This window comes from Aedes albopictus, chromosome 2, assembly GCF_035046485.1.
Source record: "Aedes albopictus strain Foshan chromosome 2, AalbF5, whole genome shotgun sequence".
NCBI lineage: Eukaryota > Metazoa > Arthropoda > Insecta > Diptera > Culicidae > Aedes > Aedes albopictus.
This window is the reverse complement of record NC_085137.1, coordinates 32,652,856-32,674,750: the sequence shown is the minus strand read 5'-3', so window position 1 is coordinate 32,674,750 and position 21,895 is coordinate 32,652,856. Positions and strand designations below refer to the sequence as shown.

General features: G+C 41.1%; 2 protein-coding genes across 2 annotated transcripts; one reads left to right on the top strand and one right to left on the bottom strand.

Annotated features, from left to right (window-relative positions):
* The first annotated feature begins 1,251 nt into the window (after positions 1-1,251).
* LOC109402516 (dnaJ homolog subfamily C member 21) lies at positions 1,252-3,994 on the top strand. Its single transcript, XM_019675207.4, has 2 exons — positions 1,252-2,223; positions 3,055-3,994. Exons 1-2 carry the CDS (start codon positions 1,415-1,417, stop codon positions 3,866-3,868), a joined length of 1,623 nt encoding a protein of 540 aa, XP_019530752.3. The 5' UTR covers positions 1,252-1,414; the 3' UTR covers positions 3,869-3,994.
* LOC109402517 (proteasome subunit beta type-6) lies at positions 3,984-5,017 on the bottom strand. Its single transcript, XM_019675208.4, has 3 exons — positions 4,838-5,017; positions 4,534-4,733; positions 3,984-4,475 (listed from the first exon to the last, which is right to left on the bottom strand). The coding sequence occupies exons 1-3, from the start codon at positions 4,886-4,888 to the stop codon at positions 4,040-4,042; spliced, it is 687 nt and encodes a 228-aa protein (XP_019530753.3). The 5' UTR covers positions 4,889-5,017; the 3' UTR covers positions 3,984-4,039.
* Between the last annotated feature and the right edge of the window lie 16,878 nt (positions 5,018-21,895).

Below are 21,895 nucleotides of genomic sequence, written 5' to 3'. Positions count from 1 at the left end.
AAGAATCCATTGGATAATAAAAAATCCTACAAGGATACCTACAGGAGTTCCTCTAAGAAAATTCTTAGAGGAACTTCTGTAGGATTTTCTTCCAAAAATCCTTCTGGATATCCCACGAATTCTGAAGCATCCATCCACTCTAGGAGTTTTCCCAAGGAATTTTTGTTAGCATACCTCCAAGAACTCTTCTAAAAATTTCTATCGCGTTGATAAGACTCCTAAAAAATTCTTTCGAAAAACATTTTGAAACACCATTCTAAGTTTCCATCAAGCCATCTCAATCAAAAATTTCTCCAAATTTATTAATGATGTTTTCAGAAATTCCTCCGAAAATGTGTTTAAAAAAACCTTGTGGATTCCTGGTAGGGTAAACGTGCCTTAGTAATCTTACAATCCCAAATTCATCTTATTCGAAAACAAAGCAATTACGGCACCGATTGATTACGTAATTTTTGATACACGCAGAAAAATGAGGCTTGTTTAAAACAATAAAACGCATAATTGATCTTCAAACTGACCATTTACTTATTCCAAAGTTATATTTCTTTCTCGCCGTATATAATATATGTTTCAAGTATGGTCGCCTTTCAAATTTTGTATGGAGAAATCTCGATTTTGAAACTGAAAGTCTCTCTAATAAAGACAAATCAATCAATCAATCGATTTTGAAACGGTAAACATTCTTTACGATCCGTTCCTGATATGGTCGTATCACGAAAAACATCAATCATTACGGTCGAAACCTTACCCACATATAGTTGATCTATGGTCGTATGAACCATTTTAGATATGGTTTTTAATCGTTTCCTTACGGTTTGGATCTATGTGGGTAATTGATGATTGGCCAAATTCAATCCTTTTAGAATTGGTCGGACCTGTTTCCGAGCCAAAAATTTGAATCGAAAAATGTTACATCTGTTTGTCTGTGGTATTTCCCTGTATGAGCCATTTTACGAAGTGTTAACAATGTTGATGATGATATTGATTTTCACGGGTTATTGGACGCTACCTCCTGTCAAAATTCATTCATAAAATTGGCTCGTAAAATGGACTATTTCCCTTTTGAACGTCCAAATTTTTACGACAATCCTCTACTAACTTTTAATCACTAATTTTGATTTATGACTCGTTTGATTCCAACTGTGTTCAATGGGGTTCTGCATTTCGAAAAACATCGCAAATTTATAAAAGTGAATTTGGCAACACCGGCATGGAAGGACAGAGAACTGTCAAAAATCGAAGAAAACCAAACAAACGCACGTTCGTTTCGTCGTTTGCGTTTTTCTCTCTTGCTACAAGTTGACGAGTGCTTTCCAAGTCGCGTAATTTTTCACTAATTTCTCCCCCGCAACTTTCGCGTGTCCGCGCGGAACATTTTTGGAAAGTTGCAAGCTAAACTGCGGCAGCAGAAGTGATGAAGTGCCACTACGAAGTGCTGGGCGTCGAACGGAGCGCCAACGACGATGAAATCAAGAAAGCGTACCGCAAGCTGGCGCTCCGCTGGCACCCGGATAAAAATCTGGACAACCCGGAGGAGGCGAACCAGCAGTTTCTGCTGGTGCAGGCGGCGTACGATGTGCTTTCGGATATGCAGGAACGGGCCTGGTACGATAACCATCGGGAGCAGATCTTGCGCGGTGGCCACACCAACTACGAGGACAACTCGTTGGACTTGTTCCAGTATTTTACGACTTCGTGTTACAAGGGATTTGGGGACGATGAGGGAGGATTTTATGCGGTGTATGGAGAAGTGTTCCATACGATAGCCTCCGAGGAGATTGAATTCTTGGAAAATGAGGAGGACTTCGAGGATATTCCAAAGTTTGGCAACTCCAAGAGTGATTACGAGACGGAAGTTCGATTGTTCTACGCGTACTGGGAGGGATACTGCACGAAGAAGAGCTATGCGTGGTTGAACCCTCACAACATCAGCGAGATTCGGGATCGAAGGATCTTGAAGGCGATCGAGAAGGAAAACAAGAAAGTTCAGCAGAAGGCACGGAAGGAAAGGAATGAAGAAATCCGGTCGCTGGTGATGTTCGTGAAGAAGCGAGACAAGCGTGTGCAGGCTTACAAAAAGTTGTTGGAGGAACGAGCCGAGCAGAATAGGATCAAGTCGCAGCAGAATCGGCTGGAGCAGATCCGGCGAAAGCAGAAGGAGATCGAAGAGCAACAGCGGAATTCGTCGAATGTGTTCAATGAGGCATACGAGGAGCAGCTGAGGTATGGTCACTAAGGTGGCCCACACTTATATGAAAAACAAAAATTTCGAAAAATGCCAAGTCTTACCTCCTAAATCAGTTGTTTTGGACTCCCAGAAGCTACGTTCAAAATTTGAGCAAAATCAATTAAGCTTAAGGGGGCGCTCAAAACGCTTGAAGTTTGTATGGGAAAATTTGGCCAAATGTATGCAGAAATTTTAAGTTTTCGAATTGTGCCGCTAGGTGGCGCTGTAAGCGTTCAATATTTAAACCCTTTGGTATTATTGTAGGTGACTATATGCCAAACAACTTTGTCGAAGACCGCAAAGTGATCCAACGTCTGTGAAAAAAGTTATACCCTACGTAAAGTGAGGATAAACTTTATTGTGGTTTTTCCAATACACGTAAAGGAATAATATCAATAATGAAATCTCAAGACTTTGCCTCACTTTGCCTAGGGTATAACTTTTTTCACAGCCGTCGGATCACTTCGCGGTCTTCGACAAAGTTCTTTGGCATATAGTCACCTGCAATAATACCAAAGGGTTTATTTATTGAACGCTTACAGCGTCACCTAGCTGCAAAATTGGAAAACTTCAAATTTCTGCATACATTTGGCCAAGTTTTCCCATACAAACTTCAAGCGTTTTGAGCGCCCCCTTAGACTCAACCGATTTCGCTCAAATTTTGAACGTAGCTTCTGGGAGTCTAAATCAACTGATTTAGGAGGTAAGACTTGGCATTTTTCGAAATTTTTGTTTTTCATATAAGTGTGGGCCACCCTAATGGTCACCTTATACCTATTAGTTTTTTTTTGGTTGAATACTTTTCACGAAATAAAATAATATTTTAGGAAACTGGAAGAATCGTACGCAGACGCCTCGGAGGAATCTTCGGATGACGAGGAAGAAACGATGCAAGCCATGGGAGACGCTATGAATGGATTGATCATCAGTCAGAACGAGGATGGAGAGGAAACTTTCTACGTGGACGATCTCTACTGTGTGGCTTGTGATAAAATGTTCAACAATAAGAAGTCCTACGAAAATCATGAATCGTCCAAGAAACACAAGCAGAATGTGGATTTGCTTCGAGAGCAAATGCGGAAGGACGATCAGGCTGCTGCGAGAAACGGCGAAGAAGAACATTCGCCTCAAAAGGATGAATCTCCTCAAGACGAAGAAGCGAGTGAGGTAGAAGAAGAAGAGGAGGAAATTGTTAAGGCGAAGTCTAAAAAGGGCAAAAATAAGAAAAAGCCTGTCAAGAAGATGGAACCTTCCGACGAAGAAGAGCATGTTGATATCCTGCTACCAGGTGCTTCCAAGGTCGAAAGTGATGATGATTGGGGAGATTCAAAGAAGACTAAAAAGGGCAAATCCAAGGGAAAGGAAGCTGGACAAAGTAAAGCGAAGACCGCAAAAGAAGTTCCAATGAAAGATGCGCCTAAACCGGAGGTAGAAACGGTCAAACCAAGCGAACAAACCACAGAAGATCCTGAATCGAGTGCCGACGTTGATCACAAGTGCGTCACTTGTAATGAAAAGTTTAGTTCTAAGAATAAGTTGTTCAACCATCTCAAACAGACGGGACATAGCGTCTACGTTGACAAACTGAAGGCTCAGAAAGCCGAAGGCGAACGAAGCAAAGGTGGAAAGAAGCGGAAATAGATGTTTCGCGCTAACTTTAATTTATCCTGTAAATAATTAGGAATCCTACATCAATTCATGACCCAACGTTCCTTCATTTTCAATATACTGCTCCTTCTAAGATACAAACTTCCTATTTATACCGAATCAAAAATTTATTCAATCAGATGACCTTACCCATCTACGATCACTTCAAGCCACAACAGCGACCGACGGTCCGGCCTGACCGGCGACCGCATTTTCGTAATCACGCGGAGCAAAGTGCACCTGGCGCTCGACTCCATCCTTGGTGATGATTCCAATGCGACAAACACCTCCGGAACTTCCATCGTGGTACATCGCGTGGAAAACGGCCTTTTTGACAAACTCGACGCACTCGTCCTTGGGCATTCCCTCGCGGTAGTGTTCCTTCACGAATCCGTAAATGTACGAACTGCCGGAACCACCGATGGTCACGCTCTGTCGGATCTGCATTCCTCCCACCGGCACCGAAAACACCTGTCCTCCGTTCTTGTTATCAAATCCGGCCACGATTATTCCGGCCATCAGTGAATCACGGTAGTTGTAGCAATACTGGCGGAACTCGCAGGCAGCGTCCGCAACGAGCGGCTCCTCACCGGTTTGATTCCTAAAAAGCATTTCCATGTTAATCTTCAAATTCAAACGCACCCACAAATCCGACTCACTCATGATAATTCAACGAATAGGCCACAATATCAGCGATGGCCTGGGTATCGGCGGCCGATCCGGACCGGCAGCAGTAGATCTTGTCCGTCAGCTTGGTCAACTTGTCCGTCACACGGTTGGCCACGTACGTTCCCGTGCTGGTACGAGAATCCGCTCCGATAACCACTCCGCCGTCAAACTCCACGGCCATAATGGTGGTCTGTGCGGAAAGAAGGGAACGAACGGTGAGAGTGCAGAAAACACAAATCCAGATCCTAACCTAGTCGCCTTCGGGACTCGGGGGACGTTAGTTTCTATACTTACACCGGTGCTGTGGTGAGCGTTTCTCCAGTCATTTGAGTAGTCCATATCCATGATGAAGTTTAGCAGATGCACAACGTGAAAGTAGTTTAAAACTCGTGAAAAACGGATATTTTTGCTAAATTTCTCCAAGTTTTCGAAACGAACACTTTGTTTACTGCAAGTTGCAAACGATTTGAGGCAGAGAAAATGACAAAGCGAGTTTGCGGCGTCTGTTTGACAGCCAAGGTAGGATAGGGTGGCCCAGTTTGTCATGGTGCAGATGCGAGATCAAGCCCACTGGGACTATACACGGTAAACTGAAAGTGCACACTAATCGTTGAGACCTTGCTCTTTGTATGTAGTGTAAAATTACTCATTTTTTTTGCAAATGTATTGCGATTTTTCCAGGGGGATGACGAAGGGCCAGAACGAGGGGCGAATCACTGGCGCATTTTCGATTCAGCCTTGCGTATTGACATACACATTGGCGCATTTTGTTACGCATTAGTGTATTAAGGTACGCATTTCTAAAATCGAACAACGCCTGTCAAAATTTTACAGCATGCACTTTTCAACGCATTGATAAAATTGTTCGTATTTTTATACGCATTGACAAAAAAAACTTGCATTTTTCTACGCATTGATAGAAAACACGCATTTTCCTACGCATTGATAGAAAACACGCATTTTTATGCGCATTGGTGGAATGCTCGCATTTTTATACGCATTGATAAATAACACGCACTTTTCTACGCATTGGCGTATTTTTCAACAAATTATGTATTAAAACTCCAAAAATTCGTCATGCATTCCTGTGCATTTTTCAACGCATTGGATATTTTGGCGCATTTTTCAACGCATTACATTTTCAAATGCATTTTTCAACGCATTGGAGCATTTTGTAACGCATTTTCATCAAAACGTATTTTCGATTCAGTTGTTTTGGAAGTGATCCGCCCCTCGGGCCAGAATCATCAACCCAGCATTCGATTCAATAGGGCGTCCAATCAAGCGTCCAATGTTTTTGTTTTGATTGCTTAATTCATGGTAAAAATGCGCTGGAAACATCGACACTGCTTCGCTGCTACATATAATATTGTACGTACATCCCAGCTTAATCACTCAGATGCTGATGATCTCAACCAGCCGTCGTTTATCGCGAAAAGATTACGCCCCGTTTGATTTGTATACGGCGGCTGATTATCCATGACAGCTCCCACCCAGCGGCTGCAAAAACAGTTTTAGACAAGGTTCACACCGTGCGTAAATCATACGGGCGCGGTCTGGCGCGATCTGATGCTGCGCTTTTCGAACGCAACTTGTTGAGAATCTAAGATAAGCGCGACAATATCGTGCAAAGTGATAAAGAAAGAGAAACAATCATCAAAAACAACGATTTCGTTTGAAGTTTGTAAATTCTGACACTAGCAACACACGAGCCACACACCCGAAAATCAGGAGCAAGTTAGGGGAAACCGACCAGAAAGTGGGTACCAAAACGCGCCGTACCAAAAACGATGATGGTGAAAGCGGCGATGTACCGAGTTTGACAGCTGTGTCACCCCACTGGATTTTTCTTACTGATTACTTCAGTGCAATAAATATTTCGTCCAAGATTTCGTCCTTCTCCGATTTCACTATAACGGTTTCGCTGTCACTCCGTATAACGATCGACACGCCACCATTTTTCGAATGTTGGAGAGCATACCCGGATAAAAACTAACCATAGGGTGTTTGGTGAAAACCATTCATGCACCATACAGTGTACCAGCTACAAAAATGTATATTGTAATGAAATGGTTCACTAAAAGCTTCGCACATTGTAGCTACTATACATTTACATTCGATTTTTATGTAACAATATATTATACTGTTTTTCTTACGTTTGAACCATTCAATTTTTCGAAACATTATTTTTCCGTGCATTATTAATTATTTATTCAGTTTTAGATTTTTTCCGTGCTTTGTTTTGTTGATGTTTGTGACTTTTTTGATGCAAAGGAAAGGAAAGAAAAAAAGTGAATAAGTTGAAACATCAATTTAAAAGTAAAAAGAAATTCGCGTTAAGTACTGTTCCATTGAATTCCACTAAGAATCAAAGGAACAGTACTTAACGCGATTTTTTTTACTTACGGATATTCCCCTAACAAGCCCAGGTTAATCATCATCATAAATTTAAAGTCATTAAAATGTTTAAATAAGTAGTAAACCAGATCTCTTAAGAACTGCAGATCCAAGAGATATGGTGGACTAGGTATGTAGAGTGCGATGAGAGAAATACGATTGACGTACTTTATCGTAGAGCCATCTTTAACATATGGACTGGACTGAATACTGAAAGAAATTCTAATATAGGTTCGTCTGTGGGTTCGCTTTTTAACCTAACTTATACTTGAATCGAACTTGACAGTTTTCTCATGAGTTGTTATGTTTTCTCCGTGTATTTCAAACTTTGGTCAAACTGGAGCCTCAATATTGCAAAAACGGTTAAGCACGCTGTAATGATACTTATGTACCTCGTCACCCACTTCATGCAACTACATTAGTGGTCTAATAATACTTAGCGCGCTCGGCATAGTTCCATCATGCCGCTCAAAGTGTTGCCACAAATAATGCTTAGTTTGCGAAACCCAGTTATCTGGCTGGTGGGGCATGGGAGCCTAAGCTTCAACTGTTAATGCAAACAGAGACTACTCAGACCTCGACTCAGACTTAGACGTGGGCGATCCAATATGAAGGGTTATCCAAAACGCTCTGGAGAATTCCCAAAGCGCATTCTCATAATGCTAGTAAGCCTAAGATGCCATTAACAGGAGGAAAATGACAAGATAATATAACATTATATGGTTTATGTAATGTAAACCAATACAACATAACAAAAGAGAACCATTCCAAAACCATTTAATTGAATGTATAACCAGTAGTGAAACTACAATTGAAAACAATATATTTACGGTACATTTTATTGTTTGAAACCATATGTGTACCATACAAAGTACGGTTTATTAAAACCCACGTATCAGTATTTATAACAATTCATTTACAATATAATGTATGGTTTTGCAAAAAAATATATATGGAGAAAAATATATTTTTATATTGTTACGATACTTAACCACCCGTACAGTATATTGTAAAAATCTTATTTACAATATACTGTATTGGGTTCTACATTACATTTTATTGTTTTTGCATTTTTATTTTTACAGTGGTGTCTATTGTAAAAATATGGTTTTAAATAGTACTGTTACAATACAACGTTCGGTTTTTCTACTGTATTTTTTATTCGGGTAGCTACACTCAGAAATAAAAGTATACACGGAATTACTATTATTTATGCATCTTTCTCACTCTCTTTCTGTTTTCATGCTATCTGCTGCTTCGCCTGGGATGACAAATCAATTCACTTCAACCCAGGCCAAACGGCAGATAGCATGAAAACAGAAAGAGAGTGAGAGAGATGCGAATACAAAATGCATAAATAATAGTAATTCCGTGTACACTCTGAAATGCATTTATTTTGAAAAAGTTTAAAGTTTAATCAATTTTATCATTACTGGAGTTTACACATACCCTGGTATAAGGTGTTTACTAGCATGGTGTACAAACTTATACTTTTCCAGTATTGCAGTAGATTATTTTTATCGTCGCATACATTCCACTTAGCGTGTTGTTAACGTTCAAAATGTGGATATTTCAGATTAGAAATCTTGTAATTAAATTTAATTGCTGCAGTCATCATTGTTAGATGGTAAGCAATTATTTAATTGATTCCTCGACAACTCAACGATGAAATGGAGAGCAAATGTTTAGGTACAACGCGTTTCCCTCGTTATTCCGCAGGAATCCGTGATTGAAAAAGACCGTTTGTGCGTGGCAAGTTTCCAGCATCGGGGCCGCGCTGTTTGTCGTGGGTGCACAAAGCTGCAGCAAGGTGGAGACGATGGGGAAAATCGTGGCGGAAGCAGCGGCCGGAAGGATTCCATTGTGGTGCCGATCGACGAAAACAATCCGTTGATGCTGCTCTTCTACCCCCGGAATCAGGATGCCGAACACGATCGGTACTAGGACATCAAGTGTAGCCGCAACATCACCATACAGAAATAATCGAATCATCTTCCTGCTGAAATACAATGTTCTGACGAAGAATCTCAAGAAAACGATCTTGAAAGTGGAATAGAAGACGTCTTCAGACGAGGAACCGGACAGTGAGCCACTGATGGAACTTCGCCCAGATTAGCTGCCACTTGCTCCTGAAAATCGCTTGATTCTACCGTGCGGATCTGCCCCCAGTATAACCACATCTAAATTGACTGCATTATAATAAATATCTCGATGAAAATTTTTATCTCATCGTTTTTTGTTTTATTATTCAAAACAAACATTTCTTAAGCGTTCCTAAATAAATCCAGACTAATCTAGCTTAGATTTAGTGAAGTTATACAATTTTACGTGTATATGAAAGTTATACTTAGGGCGTATAGCTTGCGTATATACAAAGCCTGGGGTCAACCAGGCGAAATGTATTTAGCGTGAGATTTATACTATTTAGTTTAGATTTTTTTCTGAGTGTATACTTTTATTTCTGAGTGTAACCTTTTTCGCGGTGTTGCTTAACCGTAAACAACACCGCGAAGAAGGTACCTACACCCGAATATAAAATACAGTAGAAAAACCGAACGTTGTATTGTAACAGTACTATTTAGAACTATTATTTTTACAATAAACACCACTGTAAAAATAAAAATACAAAAACAATAAGATGTAATGTAGACACCATACCGTGAATCGTAAATAAGATTTTTGCAATAAGAGACGAACCAGCCAAGGGCTGAAAGTCTCTTTAATAAAGACAAATCAATCAATCAATCAATCAATTTTTATAATATATTATACAGGTTGTTAAGTATCGTAACAATATAAAAAAATATTTTTCTCCATATATATATTTTTGCAAAACCATACATTTTATTGTTAATGAATTGTTCTAAATACTGATACGTGGGTTTAAATATACAGTACATTGTATGGTACATAAATGGTTTCAAACAATAAAATGTATCGTAAATAAATTGTTTTTAATTGTAATTTCACTACTGATTATACATTTCATCATATGGTTTTGGAATGGTTTTCTTTTGTTATGTTGTATTGTTTTACATTACATAAAACATATAAAGTTATATTATCTTGTCATTTTCCTCCTGTTATTGGCATCTTAGGCTTACTAGATTTATTAGAATGCGCTTTGGGAATTCTCCAGAGCGTTTTGGATAACCCTTCATATATAGGATCGCCCACGTCTAAGTCTGAGTAGTCTCTGATTGCATTAACAGTTGAAGCTTAGGCTACCATGCCCCACCAGCCAGATAACCGGGTTTGCAAACTAAGCATTATTTGTGGCAACACTTTGAGCGGCATGATAGAACTATGCCGAACGCGCTAAGTATTATTAGACCACTAATGTAGTTGCATGAAGTGGGTGACGAGGTACAAAAGTATCATTACAGCGTGCTTAACCGTTATTGCTATATTGAGGCTCCAGTTTGACTAAAGTTTGAAATACACGGGGAAATACATAACAACTCATGAGAAAACTGTCAAGTTCGATTCAAGTATTAGTTAGGTTAAAAAGGGAACCCACAGACAAACCTATATTAGAAGTTCTTTCAGTGTTTAGTCAAGTCCATATGTTAAAGATGGCTCTACGCAAAGATAAAGTTCGTCAATCGTATTCCTCTCATCGCCTATTCTACATACCTAGCCCGCCATATCTCTTGGATCTGCAGTTCTTAAGACATCTGGTTTACTATTTATTTAAACATTTTATTGACTTTAAATTGATGTTTCAACTTATTCACTTTTATTCTTTCCTTTTCTTTGTATCAAAAAAGTCACAAACATCAACAAAACAAAGCACAGAAAAAACTAAAACTGAATAAATAATTTATAATGCACGGAAAAATAATGTTTCGGAAAAGTGAATGGTTCAAATGTAAGAAAAACTGTAATATATATTTTTACATAAAAATTGAATGTAAATGTATAGTAGCTACAATGTCCGAAGCTTTTAGCGAACCATTTCATTACAATATCCCTTTCGTGACGGAGCGCAAAAAAATGAAATCTCCATACAAACTGCTCAACTTTGGCTCTCCAGAACTCTTAGATTTCCCAAAAAAGTAATTATTATTTTTACCATTTGAAATGTTAGAGAATGGACTACCTTCACATCTACATTCAAACACTTTATTTTGTATTACCTTAATTTACTAATCTCACCAACCTTGTATTCTTTGAATGAATAAAAACCAGTTCAGTTATAACCACAAATCTGACAACACCTACCTCGCGCAACATGGTGTCAGAAGTTTAAAACTGCGCAATTAGAAAATTCGAGACGACTCACCGCCGCGAAATCGCGAAACGTACGTACGAAATAACAAGTTTTCGGTTCGGAACGATAAGTTAGCAACAAGGATGCTGAATGAAGCGTCCGGTGGAGTTCCTCCAGCCGGGAATCGAGCGGCAAATGCCGGAGGCGGAGCGCCTTCAGCTCCATTTGCCATCAACAGCAGCATCCCGTTTCCAGCGCCCTTGAAGCTGGACGGAAACATGAAAGAGAACGTCGATAACTTCTGCGACGAGTTCGAAATTTATATGATTGCATCGGGACTCGAAGTGCGGGAAGAACGGGTAAAAATAGCAACCTTCAAAGCAGCTCTAGGAATGGAAGCGCGCAAAATCTTCAACCTATGGCCGCTAACACCACAGGAAAGGGACACTGTACAGGCGTGTTTGGCTTCACTTGCGAAGTACATGGTTCCGCAGAAGGACGTCAAACTAGCTCGCTACGAGTTCTTCCAGTGCCGTCAACAACCAGCTAGCGACGAAAAACCGGCAGAGAGTGTGATGCATTTCATCAACAGGGCGCGCGAGCTGGTCAAGAACTGCAACTTCGGTAATCTGGAGGATGAAATGCTCCGCGATAGTATCATTACCGGTATTTTGGATACAAACTTGAAGAAGCGGTTCATTGAGCAACAAAATTTGACGTCGGCAATGGTCATCGCACAGTGCCAAACGGAGGAAGCTACACGGTCGGAGATGGAGCGCCATAACTGGCTGCAACCGGCAGCAGCGTCCGCGCACTCCATCAACAGATTGGATAGCGGTAAGAAAACAAAAAAGTGCAACTTTTGCGGCAAAGGATTCCACAGCAAACTAACGGAGTGTCCAGCTCGAGGAGCTGTTTGCAACTACTGCAAACAAATGAACCATTTTGCGGTAGTAGGGTAAATGATGATGGTTGGACCAGTCTGAAAACTGATCATGGTTGGACCAATTCGGAAAAAGCCAATTTTATTAATGATTTACTGAAAATTTTAACGATTACCACCCTACCGTCAAAACATATCCTCTTTTTTCATTGAAATAACATAGATTTTCTTTAATATTTTTTGAAATCTTTTAAATAATTCAGAATTTCACCGAAGACCATTCTAAGCCCAATTCGGGCACTAAAGTTCCCAATTAGTAACATTCACAGAAGTCATATTCTTCTCAGAATGAATCAACTTTTTGTATTTTACTATTGCGAAAATTTGTGAACTTCACGTTGGGTAATTAATAATTCATCATTTTCTTTTGAAAATATGAGTAATTAGTAAAATTGGATCAACTGAGTATTATCATGGTTGGTCCTGCCTATGATTTTGGTTGGACCAAGCCGTAACCATGTTGGTTGCTAGGACCAGTTTAGTTTGTGTACAGTTTTCTTCGCGCGTTGACAGAAGCCACCTAAAAACTTTCGAGATCTCAGTTATTTATTCCGAAAATAATTGAAAGTCACCGAAGCACCAGGTTGGTAAATACATCATTGAAATTGATTATTTAAATATTAAGTCATGCCTTTGCAGGAATTTGCTACGTGACGAGATGCTCACATTGATTTGGGAGACGCCGGGTGCGCTTCTAGTCGCAGATCAAGCCTAAGGAGAAAGCGTTTTCGTCTCTCGGAATCGTTGATATACCGAAGACTTTCAAATTGCGCAGCTGTGGATTGGGCACTTTCCCACTAGAGTGGGTCATCGTTTATATGGAAAAATGAAAAATTCAATGGTATCCCATCAGATCAAAGCTTTTTTGATCCTATTTCAGGACCCAAATAAGTGTGCAGAATTTGAGCTCGATTGGTTATGTCTACGTTTTGCGCATCGCGTTTGAAGTTTGTATGGGGTTTTACATGAGAAAACACACTTTTTTGTATTTCTCTCATAACAAGCTCGAATTTTTCTAAAACCATGTAACTGGTAAAGTGAAAACATAGACTAGGGTGTCCTGAAAAACTTTGTCGAAGACCGCGAAGTGATCTGATGCTTATGAAAAAAGTTATAGCGTCGACATTGCTTGGCGAAACAGTATGATTTTGTTGCTATTGTTATTCCTTTACATGTTAAAACATAAACACATGCATGCGGTTCGTTGGTTATAATTATTTTCACAAGCATCAGATCGCTTTGCGGTCTTCAACAAAGTTTTTCAAAACATTCTAGGCTATCATCTTACAGTATCGGTTAAAAAGTTTCAGACAAACTTTTTCAACGTATGACAAAAATGCAAAAAAGTATGTTTTCCCATACAAAATCCCATACAAATTTCAATTGCAATGCGCAAAGTGTAGACGCAACCTATCGTGCTCAAATTTTGCACAGACACTCAGGACCCGAAACGGAACCAAAAAAGCTTTGATCTGAGAAAACGGTTCCGATGACCCACACTATTTCTCACTTGAACCTCTAAAGTCGATTCTTGAAGAGGTCGTTCACTTCAAGTTTATCTCAGCCTGGTCACGCAGCCACATGCCGGTAACTACTTTACGTGGTGTAACTTTAGATCGATAGCTTTAATAAATGTATTGATATTACTAGCTTTTGTCCTTTCTGATTTTACCTCCAGAATCCGAAATTTAATTTCGTCGATGATTTAACCCTCTCCCATGTGCATGGCACATTAAATATTAAAAAGCTACCGCTTTTTAGAACACCTCGGCTAGCGCCTTGAGATCTGATCAGCTACACACTGCCGTGTGCAGCATAGGTGTGCCACATTAATAGGGATTCCCACACTGAAATAAATTTTGTTGTCGTTTCCACCGAATCCATGGTAGAATTAAGAACTGTACCAACAATTTTCAACCGAATGCAAAATTCTGTTAATTGTACTGAAACATTGTCAATATTACCATGCGTGTATTACTGTTGACTAAAAACATTCTTGGTTCTACTATTTGGGCATTGTAATTTCGACCATGGAGACTTGAATGTTGCGCGTCTTAGATAAACATGGTCAAAAATACAATGTCAAAATAGTAACATCAAGAATGTTTTTAGTCAATGGTACTTCACGCATGGTAATATTGACAATGTTTCAGTACAATTAACAGAATTTTGCATTCGGTTGAAAATTGTTGGTACAGTTCTTAATTTTACCATGGATTCGGTGGAAACAACAACAAAATTTATTTCAGTGCATGAGAACACATGGCAGCGCAGGTCTAAATAGTGAATTAAAGTTGCTGGACTTCCATAAGGTTCCTGTAAGCAAACCAAAACCAAAAATAAAGCCACACTTAAGTTAATCGATGTCTCATTTATCTAACATATACTTGTCGTGAAGCTTTTATGACTTGGATGTACTGGCTTCAAACTGCTATTCATGTTATTATTATGAAAAAATCAAGTGATTTAAACAACATCTCGACTTAATTGTGTTGCTTCTGATGATTGGCCCAACCATGATCAATTCCTTGGTCCAACCATTATCAGCATTGGTCCAACCAAAATCAGAATTATTTGACCAATAAAAGCGATTTTTTAATAAATTATTATTATTTTTTACATGTTTTTTCGTACGTTTCAGAAAGTAGAAGAGTAGAGCTTTCCATTGATACCGAATTTCGTATACTTTGTTATTATAATCATAGAAATATTGTGAGTTTCCTTGGCCACTGGATTCGAAGGTCGATTCGACACCCTGTTTCAAACATCCTTTTATACGAACCTTGTCAATTTGATGTCTCCTTGCTGCCAATTTTGCACATACTACCTCGTTTTTTGATGCGACCTTCTGCTGTCATTGTTCAAAAAAGAAAGAGAGCGAAGATGAAATGTGAGTGAGGCAGCAAAACAAGCACGTGTCACTCTGTCATTTATGACACATTCGACTGTGAAATTAGGTGTGAAGGCAAAAACGGACGATTTTTGGGACTGTTCGTGGCACGAACGTTCCGAACCGTCGTGTTCGATGAGGGAATGCCCGCACAATATTTGGAAACAAATATTGGCTATGTTCCCAAATGCGTCAAAATGGTCCAACCATCATCATTTACCCTATGTCGGAAGAGACAGGAAGATCAACAGCAACAGCATCGGAAGAAACCCTCCAGGAATCAAGGCAGCGTTCGAACAGTAGAGCTGGAAGATCGGGACATGGATGAAGGGGTCAGGAGCGATGAGTCAAGCGAATCGGTTCAGTATCTCTACCAAGTCAAGCGTGATGGGGAATCCGTTCTACAAGCCGGCATCAAGTTTTACGATGTAAACAATCGTCCTGTTGTAGTGAAATGCATCCTGGACTCAGGGGCATCGTGCAACGTAATTGGCAAGAACAGTGCTATGAAGATTTTGGGAACGGAGCAGCTAAAACTGGACAGCGAGCAAGCTGTGCTGAGAGCCTTTGGTGGAGGATCCCTGAAGTCTTTGGGAAGGACTGTAATACCCTGCGAGCATCGCAACCAACGATACAAGGTGGTATTCCATGTCGTCGATTTCGAGCAACCCCCACTACTTTCCAAGGAAACGTGTTTGGCGCTACAGCTCATCAAGTTGTGTTACTCCATCAAATCGGAACAAACAGGTTCAGCTGAGCACATCATCGAAAGGTATCCAGAGGTATTCCATGGTCTTGGCAAGTTCTCCGGGACCGTTAGTTTGGAGGTGGATGACAACATTAAGCCATCCGTTTAGCATCCACGTAGAATAGCGGTAACACTGCGGAAGGATCTGGAGCGAACGCTAAATGAAATGGAGCAGCAAGGTGTGATCGAAAAAGAAGAGGATAACACCGATTGGGTCAGCAATCTCGTGCTGGTTAAGCGCAATAATAAAATACGCGTTTGTCTTGATCCGATCATTTTGAACAAGGCTTTCAAGCGACCACACTACCCGATGCCAACGGTTAACGAGCTGTTGCCCGAATTGACAAATGCAAAGGTTTTCTCTACCCTAGATGCGAAGTGTGGATTCTGGCAAGTTTGTCTAGATGAGCAAAGTTCCAAACTCACGACATTCTGGACGCCTTTCGGACGCTATCGATGGCTGAGGATGCCATTCGGTATATCACCTGCACCGGAAATATTTCAGAAGAAATTGCACGAGGTTATTTATGGCTTGCGAGGAGTGCGAGCACTTGCGGACGACATCCTCATATTTGGCTGCGGCGATACCGTCGAAGAAGCAGTGTTGGACCATAACCGTTGTCTAGAAGCGTTCCTGCAGCGTGTCAAGCAACAAAACATCAAGCTGAATATCGACAAGGTTAAGTTGTGCCGTGAAAACGTGAAATTCTTCGGTCATGTACTGACGTCAGCTGGTGTGAAGGCGGATCCGGACAAGATCAGCAGTATCCTTGCTATGGAACGCCCAAAGGATGTCACAGCATTGCAGAGATTCTTGGGTACCATCACATATTTGTCCAACTACCTCCCAAGTCTATCAACAGTGGCGGAACCGTTGCGTCGTCTGACGAACAAGGATGAACCGTGGTCGTGGAATTGCGAACAGGAGAGTGCGTTCCTCCAACTGAAAGCGATGGTGACGTCAGCGCCGGTCCTACGGTATTTTGACTCCAATAAGGACGTTGTCATCCAGTGTGATAGCAGCAGCGTTGGGCTGGGAGCAGTGTTGATGCAGGACGGGCATCCAATCGTCTATGCATCGAAAACCCTTAACAGCACGGAGCGAAAATACGCCCAGATTGAAAAAGAGACCCTTGCTATCCTGTTCGCCTGCCGCAAGTTCGAGCTTTACATCCTGGGAAGGCCAGTCACGGTGGAAACGGACCACCAACCATTGCTGAGGATCTTCAAAAAGCCACTGGTTGAAGCTCCTCTCCGAATTCAGCGAATGTTGTTAGCTCTACAACGATACCAGATAACACTTCGTATCACGCCAGGTAATGAAGTAGTAATTGCAGATATGCTGTCCAGAGCTGCGTTGTCAAGCAATGACACAACGGATAGGGAGATTTATGATATATATGAAGTGCAACAGATTACCATCATTGACTTCATTCCTATCTCAGATGACAGGCTAACGCAGATTACAGCTGAATCTCGCAACGATCCAGAAATTCAAACAGTCATACACTACATCATTGACGGATGGCCGAGCAAAAATGATGTACTGGAGGCGATGAAAGTGTACTGGCCGTACCGCGATGAGTTTAGTACTCACAACGGATTAGTGTACCGGAACGACCGAATCTTGGTGCCAAGGAAGCTGAGGGGTCTAATATTGAAGAAACTGCACCAATCACACTCGGGAATCGAAGCAACGGTAAAACTAGCTCGCGATACAGTTTTTTGGCCTGGCTTGAACGATCAAATCCGTCAAACGGTTCAGAACTGCGATGTCTGTATGAAGTTTTCACCGAATCAGCAACCGCAGCCGATGCAGAGTCATCAAATAGCATGTTATCCGTTTCAGAAGGTAAGCATGGATTTGTTCGAGGTCGAGTTAGATGGGCGGAAGTCGTTTTACCTGATAACGGTGGATCACTTCTCCGATTATTTTGAGCTTGATGAGCTGAAATCAATGACTACAGGAGCTATTATCGGAGCGTGCAAAAGAAATTTCGCTCGGTTTGGACGGCCGCAGATCGTAACCACCGATAACGGCGTGCAGTTTGTGAGCGAAGAATTTCGAAAGTTTGCAGTCGAGTGGAGCTTCCAGCAAACAGTTTCTGCCCCGTATCACCAGCAAGCGAACGGCAAGGCCGAATCAGCTGTTAAAATTGCCAAGTCACTACTCAGGAAGGCGTGTGAGTCAAAGCAGGACTTCTGGGAAGTATTGTTACAGTGGAGGAATACTCCCAACAAAGTGGGCAGCTCTCCTGTCCAACGCTTGATGCATCGACGAACCCGTTTTGGAATTCCCATGGCGGAGCAGAAGTACCAGCCAAAGATTGAAGAAGATGTAAAGGAGAAGCTACAACGCAACCGACAGGAGGCAAAATATCACTACGACCGTAAAGCTAAGGTATTGCCGCCTCTGGAGATAGGACAACCCGTTTTCGTAAAACTCACACCAACCGAGAAGGAATGGACGCCTGCGACCGTTGTTGATCCAGTTTCCGACCGTTCTACTGTTGTGGATGTGAATGGTCATGAGTATCGCCGGGACAACGTTATGATCAAGCCAGCACAGCAGATTCCGAAAGAAGAGACCACCGGATGGGATGCAGAGTTGCAGTCATCAACATCTGAACAACGTAGTTCTGCAAAATCTCCACCCAGAGAAGACCGTATACGTCCACAGAGAACCACGAGGCTTCCACGCAGATTTGACGACTACGAAACGTATTGATGATAAGCAGTTTTAATACGAAAAGGGAGATGTTAGAAAATGGACTACCTTCACATCTACATTCAAACACTTTATTTTGTATTACCTTAATTTACTAATCTCACCAACCTTGTATTCTTTGAATGAATAAAAACCAGTTCAGTTATAACCACAAATCTGACAACACCTACCTCGCGCAACAAACTACTCTTTATCTTTTGATTTCTCGTTGACTACGTAGATAACTCGGAAATATTACCCGTTGCAAGAAAATAGAGAGCGAAAAAGGTGCAAAATCGCTAATAGACCTCCGCTGGTATGTCTAATCGTTATGGTGTCTTCTACAATAAGTGCGCGAATTGGCCAAGGAATACTGCGCCGAAAACACCGAAATGATTTTTCTTACAGGCGGAGATGTATGGGCGCTTGCGCGTACAAATTTTCGCGCAACGCATAATAAATAATATGCGACAGATAAAACTTTTTCATGTTCTACCGTTTTTGCCCACTTTTTGTTTACCTTGTTGTGGTAAATTTTACAGGCAACGTAAACAAAAGTTTATTTCACACATACGAGTATAAGTAATGGCTGAATTAGTGGAACAATTTACATCATATAAAACAAAGTCTAAACAGATGAAAAAAATATGCAAAACTGTTACCAGCGGCGTCATGGTCACGATTTTTTCCGCAGTCAAGTTCGCATATTGTGAACAATCCTCGGTACTCACTTTACGTAATTTATGTTTAGTCCCTTACTGTCAGAGCTGTCAGATCAGTGTAACACGCTAAATAAAATTTACACAAAAGGCAATTTACACGGAAAAAAAAACACGGTTATGAATATTTATTGGGTACCGGACTGGTCACCAAAAATTTGATCGTTTTCTTTGGTACACTCAGAAATAAAAGTATACACGGAATTACTATTATTTCTGGAGCTCGATTTGAATAGGTCTTTCATGTCCGGGGGAACGGGATATGCGGCCGAGAGAAACACTTTCCACACGCGGACATTACATAATAAAAACATGCACATTTATTGACACAAGACTACTATTTACATTATGTACACAATATTACAACGGATTAAAAGTAATCTCGCGGAGATCGCGCGGGCAGCATCTTGCTGCTGTTGCAGATGATGGCGTTCTGTTGTTACTGTTGCTGCCGTTCGTCGTCGTCGTCGGCGGCGGCGGTCGTCGTCTATCCGTCGTCGTGATAGAGACGAGCCGAGCCGATGATGCTTGTATAGGGGGCAGTCGTCTCACGTTAGATCCCGTTCACAACAAGGTCGTATGTGCGTTTGTCGATATAAAATTCGATCAGTTTATTTTAGTCATTGTAGCAATATGGCAGATATTTTGCAAACTTTTAATGATAGAACAGAAAGCCTGTTTTGTGAGGATTCTGCTGTATGTATCAATTTTGCTTAATTTCAACGGTTTTCGCTATAATAAGCGAATCTAACTGATCGAATTTTTAATCGACAGAAGCACATACGACCTATTCAAATCGACCTCCAGATTTATGCATTTTGTATCCGCATCTCTCTCACTCTCTTTCTGTTTTCATGCTATCTGCCGTTTAGCCTGGGTTGAAGCGAAGTGATTTCCCTAATAGAAAAATATGATACAGCCTGCTTAACAACTCTTTCGGGCTATCATCTTGATCATACAGGGAATGATACAATCATTCACCCTATCAGCAGTGTATAATACATTTTTATTAGGGTTGTCAACCCAGACGAAGCAGCGGATAGCATGAAAACAGAAAGAGAGTGAGAGAGATGCGGATACAAAATGCATAAATAATAGTAATTCCGTGTATACTTTTATTTCTGAGTGTACATCGAGGTCTTGAAATTAGTCTATGCTGTTACCGCTCAACAGCACAATTGTGTTGGTTCGTCACGAAAGGGATATACATTATTGTAGCTGGTACACTGTATGGTGCAGGAATGGTTTTCACCAAACACCCTATGGTTAGTTCACAGACAAACAGACGTATCACTTGGAACAAATTGCGATAAAAATCATCGTCACGAAAACATAATCGCCCAATGCTATTGCGGAGATTCCACCTGTTTAGACTCCTGCGCGAAAATTAGTTGCGTGGATTTTTCTTGCGTGGGCCCACAGATGCGTGGGTACACATTTGGTGATAGTTTTGCATTGTAAACAAACATTTATAACGCACCTACGCTGAAAATGAGCCTAATCATTGATTTGCGTCGGAATCCATAAATCTTCACAACGGGCAATAACCAAGCTGTGTTACGCAAATCACTTAGTAGGTGGTGGTAGTGAGCAAACGTCAAACAGGAGCAAAAGCGATGCGAGCGCCGCGACCGAGAGATTTGCGAACTACACGCTAAGGTCAGTTTACCTATTTTTCTAAAATATGGGTAAATTTTACTCAAATTTGCGTAAACTTTACGTAAACGTATGATGATGATGATGATGATGATGATGATGATGATGATGATGATGATGATGATGATGATGATGATGATGTTGCACAACTTTCCCTCTTTTTATGAAACATGCATAGTAAAAAACTAAACATGATTTTTTTTTGTCTAACAAAATATGTACACTTTAATTACAAACAGTTGAACAATAACACGTTCCTTCTTATTTTCCCGAACAGGTCAGTCTCGAGCGACCCGACGGTAACGTAGGTCATTTTCCACATACCTCAGAAAAGCCAACAACAACTCCGCAACAGTCAACCAACACACCGAACCATCCGTTTTTCTCTATAATCTCTCCGCCTCTGCTCAGCTGGGAGAAACATGCGGTGTTTGGATTTTCACTTTTCCGACCTTTCCTACCAGGTCCGTCCGTAGGTATAGGAATGAACAGACGGGTTTCCCCAAACCAAGGCAGACGGGGCGAAATTCCGTCAGTCTGGCTCTTTCTGAGAGTTGGATGCTCACGTGTGCGGGTCGCTCGCTAAATGGCTGTGGCGGTAAGATAGGGAAGGACTGTTCTCCTGGCTGGGAAATGTTGTTTTTCCATCCCGCTTTTCCTTGTATATTGTTGTCATCGGCGAGGGACACATGCCAAAACATGCGTCCCGAACATTAGAATGGTGGGAGCGCGAGAGTATACCTTCAGGAGCGTGAGTTTTCGCCTGCAACTATACAAGCATAGTCAGATGTCCCACAGAGGACGACACCGCGAAAAACTCTCTTTGCTGCGGCTAAGCTGAAACGCTGGCTCAGTTGTGATGCGGGTTGCAAAGACGTTAGGCGCGTGGAGTTTCTGTGAACGGTCTAGTGTGGTAAATGGGTTTTCAGGATGTGATATTTTTTTTTGTGGTTGGGAAAATTATTAGTGAAGCTGCTGGGGTGAAGGCTATTTCCGCAAGGGGTTGCATCTCTCTGTTGGTAATTTTTTAGGATGGGCGAAGGAAATTAGTGCTTTCCGTTTGCCTACTTTCAGGCGAA

Coding starts and splice junctions, on each gene's coding strand:
- LOC109402517 (XM_019675208.4), bottom strand. CDS start 4,888: ATGGATATGGACTACTCAAATGACTGGAGAAACGCTCACCACAGCACC. Junction 4,734..4,837: donor ACGCTCACCACAGCACCGGT/GTAAGTATAGAA, acceptor CTTTCCGCACAG/ACCACCATTATGGCCGTGGA. Junction 4,476..4,533: donor TATTCGTTGAATTATCATGA/GTGAGTCGGATT, acceptor AATGCTTTTTAG/GAATCAAACCGGTGAGGAGC.
- LOC109402516 (XM_019675207.4), top strand. CDS start 1,415: ATGAAGTGCCACTACGAAGTGCTGGGCGTCGAACGGAGCGCCAACGAC. Junction 2,224..3,054: donor GCATACGAGGAGCAGCTGAG/GTATGGTCACTA, acceptor ATAATATTTTAG/GAAACTGGAAGAATCGTACG.